We start from the raw sequence: 10,000 nt of genomic DNA, 5'->3' as shown, positions 1-10,000 counted from the left end.
TTGAGTATCAAGTAATGTGGTACTGAGACAACCTTTTATTTAATATTTATGACTGAAAGTAAATGATGTGTGTATTATTTTCTTCTTATTGTGCGCCCTGCTCTACCCTATGACAAACCGGTCTCATTCGAGATTGTTGTTCAGGTTTAACTATGCGTGAATTTGAGGAATGTTATTGTAGGAATGCCTTTGGCCTTGTGTTTCTTAGCTGTTCGTTGCTTAACAACAATAATAACTGCCATGTGATTTCCCTTTTTATTCAATGTTACAGGCAGGCATATTGCCTTCTTGAATATTGAATTGTAGCGAGAAAGTTGTTTCTTCATTTCAGCTTAGTGAAGAAGAGAAAATTGCAACACACGTTTGAATTTAAGTTTTGGCGAATGCATTTAACACGTGTCATACACAAATGTTTTTGTAAACGTAATTATTGACTCATTTCCCTGCTATATGGATTTGTCACTCTCGGTGGATTTACGTATTAATTTTACGTGCGTATTACGAATATTCCTCCATTGACGTTTCTTCTCAGGTTTAGCACAATATTGGGTTTAATTCAAGTAATTTTGTTTAACAACTCGCGAAATGCAAAGAAATGAGCATGATTTCTCCGATGATGGTAAGAATGTAGGTCCAAATTCAGATATTCTGAATCCCTTAATATCATCGAGCACAACCATATCCATATCTGAAAAGATGATTCTCATAACGGAATTATACATTCACCCGTGAAGATTCCTCTCCAATGTTTCTATATACCTTAGTAATAAATATTAACATGTTTATTCCAGCCGTTTCCGTCGATTTGCGTTCTCAAATATAGTTTTTTTCCTTGAAAGCTTTATCTTTCATTTGAAATGCTTCTGGCATACATTTCAGTAGCCTTTATACAGTATATACAACACAAATATTAACAATACTATGACATAAACAGTGGCATATACACCACCTCCTATAATTTACTTTGCACTCTTGTATATTGTAATTCCTTCTCTTAACTGTCTCATAACCTCTTGAAACCCTAGAATGCTAACGTATCTATCAACATATACAATTTTTTGGGGGGGTTTTTTGTAGCAGTCCAGCTGAACAAATTATAATACTTATACACCTTCATATTGATGTATATCGACTCACTTAATATTCACATACAAATAGGCAGTTTGGCAAGACCATTAGATACAAATTCTCGTTTCCATAACTTGTTGTATGATAAAAGTACCGAAGTGGAATTGACTTCAATTGATTGGTACACTTTGTCTTGGATGTCAAACAGTAAACGCGAGATTAATGGAAAATAAATATTGCTCTGTCATTTATCTGTTGCTTTATGATTTACATGTATTTAGTTACCTGTTCTATAACAAAGAATAAAAGTGTATAAGAAAACATCTTAATATATACTTATACGCACAAACATACTCATGTATATATATATATATAACACATGTGTATAGATCAAGTATGTGTGTGTGAGTGTGTGTGCATGTATGTTTCTTTGATAATTGATTATTCACTTGGAAATTCTTGTGTAATACACACTCCAGTTCTTTAGACTTCCATGAACCATTCAATAAAGAATATACTTGAAGATATAGAATAAGTAACATCACTAGATATGTTATTTTTGCTTGGTAGTCAAACCGTCACAACGACCAAAATCAAGTATGTACGATAACGAGGCATGTGTTCGTAAAAATATCAGATATGGAGTGTTAAATTGAAAATAGATAAATAAATAACTTAATTAATTAATTAATAAAAAATCATTGTATGGAAGTAATGTTAGAATAATGGAGAGGACATATACTTCATTACCGTAGTGTCATTGATGCTGGAATCATCCAGTACGGAACTGAATGTGCCATCCATCACTTGTAGCTTTCGGCCCCGACCTGAACATACAGAATCTTAAGTAATGTAGTTCAAGCGAAGTAACTAAAGCAAATCCTCGAAATCAATGCGTGCATCAAGTTAGTGTACTGCGATCAGTAGAGATATGGATTCTTCCTGCCTGAGCGATATCGCCCGCTGACACTCGTTGACGCTACATCGAAGAGGCCAGGGAACAGAAGAAAGAAGAAGAAAGAAGACATGCCCCCAACACCAGAGCTGAAGACGCCTCCGAAAGGGGGAGGGGACGTCAACACGGTAGAGGAGTAGGGGCCGAAACCGGACGTGGTTCCTCCTGATGATGTCTTGAGCTAACTGGATCCTATAAAGGAAATGTTGTGGTAGCAGACCACGAAACACGGTGGAAATTCTTTTGATGAATGAGTGAATGCAAAAAATTTACTATAAGCTATCAGTTTCGAAATTTTGTAGGAAGTATCATGAAGGTTATGGCTCAAAAGAATGGAGCTTAATTCGGTTTCTGTGTCGTAGAAATGAAATATTTCTACAACCCACGCATTGCGCGGTTTGATGGACTAGGTTAACGAGGGTTAACGTTTCAGCTGTTCCCGGAACACATTTACAGCTGACTGAACCGGATCATCGTAAAAAATAAAATGATCGCGGTGAACATAACGATTGATCTAGGTTGTTTCATTCATTATCGTAACATAGTGGTTTCGATTCCTTCACCAGGAGCGTTAAAAGAAAAGAGAAACAATGATAACTGACTTCTTGCTCTTTAGTACAGAACGTTATGTTTGCTATAAATTCCACTTAACTTCCATAGTCACTCTTGTAAAATTAGGAGTTAGCATTTTATACATTTACTAGATTGTTATTAAAGCAACAACATCCACTGCAACTGCTTTCGGATGAAGTGTAAGAGTTCTAAAATATTATACGTTTTACTAAGCACACCATTTAAACGTATCAAACATTTCCACGAGGTTTTCTAGAAATATAGGTGCAAGCGTGGTTGTGTGGTAGGAAGCTCGCTTCCCAACCACAAGGCTCCAGGTTCAGTTCCACTGCGTGGAACCTTGGCGAAATGTCTTCTGTAACCACAGGGCCAAGCAGACATTGTGTGTTGATTTGTTATACGGAAACTGAAAAATAAAACCATTGTATATATATATATATATATATATATATATATAAATGTGTGTGTATATATATTTGGGTGTAGGTGTGTGCATGTGCTTGTGTGTGTGTGTCTTTGTGTGTCTGTTTGTCCTCCCATCACCGCTTGACTACCGGTGTTGGTGTGTTTCAGTCTCTGTAACTCAGTGGTTCGGCAAATGACTCCGACAGAATAAATATTAGGCTTCAAAAATATATCCTGGGATCGATTTGTTCGACTAAAACCACTCAAAGCAGTACTCCAGCGTGGCCGCACTGTAACGGCCGAAACAAGCAAAAGAATAAAAGAAAAGAATTAAATTCAATTAATGCCGATGATCAGTTTATCTTCACATTTCAGATATTGCCGTATTCTGTGAATGTATATTATGTAAAAGCACATAACTCCAATATTATTATAAATGATTTCATCTATGTTTTCAGGATGCCAATAAATCTAGCTGTTCTCGTTTTACGTGAAAAGGGAGAACTACATAAACTGGAGAAGAAATGGTGGTATGACAAAGGACAATGCGGTCAGCCAGATAAAGTAAGTTTGATATTATTTTCGTCACTGATATATGATATAATGTAATTTTGTTCTGTGTAGTACGGTTTATGCAAATGTGTATGTCGTTTAGGCTTTGGCGTGAAGCTGAGAGATTGGCACAAGTAACATGCCATGCATAATACATGGGACATGGACGAAATTGGGAGATTATATCCGGTCATTAGACCTGAAAAAGTAGAAGCCAAACCTGTCTCAAATCATACTCTACGTTAATGAAAATGCTTGCTGGATAATGTGATCCTAGGAGGTCATTTTCTGAAGAACGGAAAAAGTTAAAAACGACGAAATGGGCGCAGCAGGCATTTCTTTGTTCATATGTTCACTTGTCTAAATTAGCCTTTCGCTAAACAATAAGGGTGGCATCAATAACAACAACAACAACAACAACAACAACAACAACTACTACTACTACTACTACTACTACTACTACTACTACTACTACTACTACTGCTGCTGCTGCTGCTGCTGCTGCTTTTGTTGTTGTTAAGCAACAAGACGGGTAAGGGTGATTATGTGATGGTCTAGGGCTTAGGGGCGGGAGACCCAAGACCTTGGAAAAAAAAAACTTTGGTCGTCTTGTTGTAGTCGAGGGCTCTTCGTTGCCCGCCGACACCACTGGGAGGTGGCTTTCGAAATCGCTGGAAATGGAGATCTCCAGCTCCAAATTCTTGAACGGCTACCGCTGCTGCTGCTACTACTACTACTACTATACTACTACTACTACTACTACTACAACAATGGGGTACCGGATATCAACATATTTAATTCTCAAATGCTCAAGTCCATCCACAAGTATCCCTATTTAGGTGTGTTGCATACACAGCGTCTTAAGCCGTGGAAGTTGTGCAAATATTGGGAAGGGAGCAGCTGAGTGAACGGGATCAGCATCATATAAAATGCTTGCGCAGAACACATTCAGTAGTGGTTCACATCAGGTGTTATATTTTGAGAATTCCGTCACCCGACAAACAATGAAGGCCACTCAACAACATTGAGTGTGATTAGTACAGTCACAGGAGCATGAAATTGAAGACCAACCAAGAAGGGCGTCGTGAAACGTATCACAATTGTCGCCGCTGAAAGAATATAAGTATTGCATATATGTATTTATATATGTATATATATTGTAATCTTCCAATACTAAAACACGTGTAGTGCTTTCATATTTAATATATGGTGACCCCCTTCGGTCAGACACTGACCATGGGTTTGCACCTAGAGAGTTACCCTCTGAGGCACAAGTCTGGGCAAGGTTGTTTTTTTTTATGGAAGACCAGCAGTCGCCCATGTATACTGGCCTCCCCTCTCCACACCACCAGTGTTGTCCAAGAGAAAGGCAAGGGCCGATACAGCTTGGCACCTGTGACGTCGCAACTAATTTCTACAGCTGAGTGAACTGGAGCAACGTGAAATAAAGTGTCTTGCTCAAGAACACAACACGCAGCCCGGTCCGGGATTCGAGCTCACAACCTCACGATCGTAAGCTCGACGCTCTAACCACAGAGCCACAAGTATTAACTAAAGTATGATATAATTCATGAAGTACCTCATATACGCAGCTGGAAATTTTGGTTATATCCTCTAAGTATTATTTCGTGAGGTGCAAACTGATAGCATTAGTTTACTATCAGATATACTCATTAGGTTATTTTTGTATTATTTGAAATAGAATACCCGCATATCGATGAACACCCCGCCCCCAGCCAAAATAGAATATATGTATGTATATATGAACATATGTGTAATATATAAAATATATAATATTGATCGCTAAATCCACAAGTTTTTTTTAAATTTTTATTCTCTCTCTGTTCGTATCCTTATATTTCTTTCTGTTGAAGAGCGTAGGTTCGAAACGTAAAGGACTTTCTCACTTTCCCGAGCCTTAAACTAATACACCTGTTTGTTATTCATACACCTGTCTTCGTCTTTTGTTTTTCTGTAAATTTCAACTAGATATATATATATATATATATATATATATATATATAAATATATGTATAGATATGTGTGTGTGCGTGTGTGTGTATGTGTGTGTGTGAGAGAAAGAGAGAGTGTATATATATATGTGTGTGTGTATGTATGCATTTGTGTGTGTTTTACATATATCTGTGTTTGTATGTATGAATATATATGTACATATGTATATGAACAAATATGGAAGCCAAAAGAATTGTTATCATAAAAACAAACTTATATTGCTATTCTTTCCTGAATTCTAGATTTGAAAACATATTTTTCAAACAATGAAAGAGATACATAAACAAGATTGAGTAGATGTCAGAAAAAAAATAACAATAAAGCTATGTTCTATAAATCGCTTTGTTTTTTGAGCCTACAACACCGATCAAATTTCAAATTTTGTTACAATGATTCAAACTTCAACTAAAAGAAAAAAATATTGATGTATATATGTATATACACACACATATATACATAAACACACATACAAAGACACACACACAAACACACACGTACATATACATACACACACACACATATTTATTAATGAAAGGAATTTCAACTCTGTCTGATTTTCACGTTTTATTTATAATCTTATAATAATAAAATATAATATAATAAAATATAATATAATATAATATAATATAATATAATATATATAATATAATATAATATAATATAATGAAATGATAGAATATTAAATGTGTATTCTGATTAAACTAGTACTTTCATGCATTAAACTATGCAATCTTCAGGTACATATAGTATTGGTGGCATTTATGTTTTACAATTTACAACTGTAGTGAGATGACTAAAAAGTCTGCCTTTAATATATTTGCATAAGCTCCAGAATGTTAAGTTTTGCAAACTGTATTCTGACCAATCAACGTGTGGCTTCACTAAATTTCTTAAGTTGTTTGGTTTGGTTTAGGCGTCACGGTTTGTTGAACAAGTCAAGTGACCATTAATTTGACCCTGCCCGAAGCAGTAATTGTTTGGCTATTTTAGAAATGTTGTAAACAACATTTTAATTATCATCATCACCATTATCACCTCCTTTATTATTATTGTCGTTAGTGGTGGTGGTGTTGATGGTTGGAGTAGCTGTGGTACTAGAACTTTAAACCCTAAATAAGATTGTTTTTACTGTCTTTTCTCTTGAATTAGCCAGTATTTTCCTGCTATCGTCATCATGAGAAATTTAGTAATCTTGTTGTTAATGGTTGTGGTCGTAGCAGTAGAAAAAGTGCCTCTAAGTATTAGTATTATTATTTTTGTTTATTTAGCTTGGGTTGGAATTTATCAATAAAGTTCATTTCTCTGGGTTTTTTCTCAATTTCACTTGGACTATGTAGTTTGTGGAATGGAAATATAAATATTTTCCGACCACATGTTGCTTAATGGTTACTCAAAGGTATCTGACGGACATCTGGGTCTTTAATTTGCTGTCGGTGCACACGTGAACGTCCTGATAGTGCATTTCCGGTCTAACCCACATTTAGTTCTTCACAATTCGTGAATTTAATGCTGTAAAGTAGATTTCTGCTTTTGCACTTCATATTTGCGTTTGTGAATATTTTCCGGTTTTTATGTTCATATATTGGCCATTATGCATGAATTGCCATGTGCCACAACGGCTATCATTGCATTTAGAGACAGTGAACGATTGGTCTTTGTTTCTGAGGTCAAACTTTGTCTTTATTAATAATTTTTTCGGGTTTCTAGGCTGTCTTTCGCTAAGAACCATAGTTCGATCCGTGATTATATCTTTTAATTCATTACTTTGAGCTATGATTGGTAGGTTTGCTTTGGCAATGTTGAAGATATTCTGGTGACATGAATTGTGTGCCACTATAAACAATATGACTTGTTCTTGCTTTCGTCTTCTTTGGGTTGTCCTCAGTTGTATGGGCATTTTTATAGCCCGCAATATGCCATTTTCTATAAGTAGAGACGGGTATTTTTGTTTGAGTACAAATTCTCTTAGTTCTGTTAGGTGTTTGTTCCTGATATTAGCATCTACTACAAAGGTAAAAGTTCTTCTGGCTAGGCAGTATCGGATGTTGCGTTTTGTATGTGGTGGAATGGTATGACTTAAAATTCAGGTACTGATGTGTATTCGTGTGTTTGTAGTATATATCTGTGTTAATAGTCGTGTCCTTTTTAATTACTATTATATCTAGGAATTGTAATTTGGTACTACTCATCTTTGAAAATTGGAGAGATGGGTGTAACTTGTTCAGGAGGGTATTGAACTCTTCTAGAGTATTTAGAATCACTTCTCTGTTTTTATACCCAGTATTTAATCGGTTATTCCTAAATCATGCAGAATATTGGTGTAAAGGCTTACCTCATCAACACTGAGTAAAAGTGAATTCATTTCTGTTGTTTCGGGAAGATGAAACAAGTAGTCGATGTCATCCCAGAAGAAACTGAGTATGTTGGTACAAAAGGGTTTTAAAACTATGTCAATAAAATTGCTTAGACGCTGGGTAGAGCATTCTGGACCAGCTATAATAAGTATAAATTTTAAATATTTTGGATATAGTGATTTTATGTACTCATTTTCTTGTTCTTTTACTGCATGTTGAATATCTTTTGATTCATGTATTTTCGGTAAGCCATAAAAGTTGCTGGGTTGTGGTTCGAAATTGATGAAATATTCCTTTTCATTAACGGTGGGTTGCAGTGATCTGAAAACAGGTTGTTGATCTTCTTCATGATGTGGTGGTTTATATTTGAAGGTATTTGACAATAGAAGGTTGTGTCCTTCAGTTGGTTCTCAATTAAATCCTTGTAGTATTTGGTATCCACAATAACAATTATTGTTTGATTGTTTTGCATAATTTTAAATGCAGAAATCTCCGATTTGTATCGCGTCTAAAGGAAACTTTACACAGTATATCAATGTCTTGGTCACGATAGTTATTTCTTCCTTTTGGTGGGGTGAAATTTGATTTATTCTTTACTAGGGATTCATCAATTTCATTACTCTTATAAGTGAAGAATTGTACAAGTCGTAACTTACGACAGAATCTTTGGATATCCTCCTTTAGTTCTTAGTGGTTGACTGTTGGTGTAGGTGTGAATTTCAGTCTTCTTGACAGAAGTTGCATTTCATCATTGTCAAGATCTCTTTTGGATAAAATAAATATTTTAGGATCAATACGTTTAGTTCTTTTGGGTATGTTTCCTCTTGGATGTTTTCTTTCTCCGGTGTTTGTTGTCCTGACATTAAAAAATGGATTTTTCTCTTTATGATTTATGTTCCTGCTGATGTTTGCATTTTGGTTGTGGCATTCTGCTTGCTTTCGTTATGTTTTCTGTCCTATTTTTGATATGCATATTATATTTCATTATCTTGTTAGTATTGTTCTTAATCGCCTGGGGAAATGATCTAGGGTCACTTCCAGATCTAGATCGTTTTTTTGCCCAGTTTCTTGTAGGTAATTTCCGTTGAGGTCTTGAAAGCGATGTCCTATGATATCTACTCCTAATGGTCCGATAAAAGGAATATCTATCTTGCTTCTGCTTTTTGTTCATATGTGCATTAGGGTGTTTGCATAAAAAAAGGGAAGAGTTCTTGCCGTAGTTCATCTTCAATTCATGGTGAAATGAGTGTTCATGTTGCCACGTGTGAGATTGGCAACATTGGTAAGATTATTCACTTTTAATGCTATTTCTTAGAGTTCTAGAGACTTTACCGTAATTTTTAGCATATTTGTCGAGAAATAATTGCTCTTCATCGGAAAGGGAAAGGGAAAAGTTAAAAGAAAGAAAACAACTCGTCAACAGTATGTATATCGTAGTTAAATACAACACCCATACACACACGCACACTCACACACACAGATATATATTCCGAAACGTCATGTTCTAAAAAGAAAGCCAGTAGATGGCTGAGCGCTACCAGCCTTGTTTTGTTATGTATCATTTCATTCTAAGTTCGAATTTTGATTTAATTCTTTTATCATTCCAGCAGTGTTTGTTAAAACATGTAGTAATTTAGTACAGATCTCTATAATACATCCAAGGTGACATCAGAATTATATTAGAAAAAAAAAATTATCCATGAAAAAATAAATATGATTTCATATCATGAGATGCATTGTTTCAAAACTTTTTTCTGGAGCTTACCAGAAATTACATGTTTCTGAAAACGTATGCAAAATGTGTTTGCATTTCCCTAAAAATGTACAACAATTATAGAGACAGCCATAAAATATACATATTAATACACCCACGCTCGTGTATATATACATACTCACGCGCATCTCTTTGTGTGTGTATGTAATAATATATCAGCAAAGAGATACGTCATTTTCATATAGATATATGCATACATAAACATGATTATTTATAAATCACAATTTTTTGATAAATTTACTTCATCGTGTATTATAGAGATAAAATGATTTCGCTAAAACGATAATTTGAATTCAGTAACTGAAA

The 10,000-nt window shown here is 35.1% G+C and overlaps 1 protein-coding gene across 4 annotated transcripts in view; it reads left to right on the top strand.

Annotated features, from left to right (window-relative positions):
* LOC115210959 (glutamate receptor 4) overlaps positions 1-10,000 on the top strand; it is a 676,560-nt gene that overhangs the window by 335,333 nt on the left and 331,227 nt on the right. For all 4 annotated transcript variants that reach the window (XR_004999835.1, XM_029779782.2, XM_029779772.2 and 1 more), the window contains exon 15: positions 3,460-3,565. Coding sequence is in view for 3 of the 4 variants with exons in the window: in XM_029779782.2 (XP_029635642.1) it covers positions 3,460-3,565 (106 nt within the window). In the remaining variant the exon portion in view is untranslated. The remainder of the gene's footprint in view (positions 1-3,459; positions 3,566-10,000) is intronic.

This window comes from Octopus sinensis, linkage group LG1 (assembly GCF_006345805.1).
Source record: "Octopus sinensis linkage group LG1, ASM634580v1, whole genome shotgun sequence".
NCBI lineage: Eukaryota > Metazoa > Mollusca > Cephalopoda > Octopoda > Octopodidae > Octopus > Octopus sinensis.
Note: the sequence above shows the minus strand (reverse complement) of the source record. Positions and strands in the feature narration are given on the sequence as shown.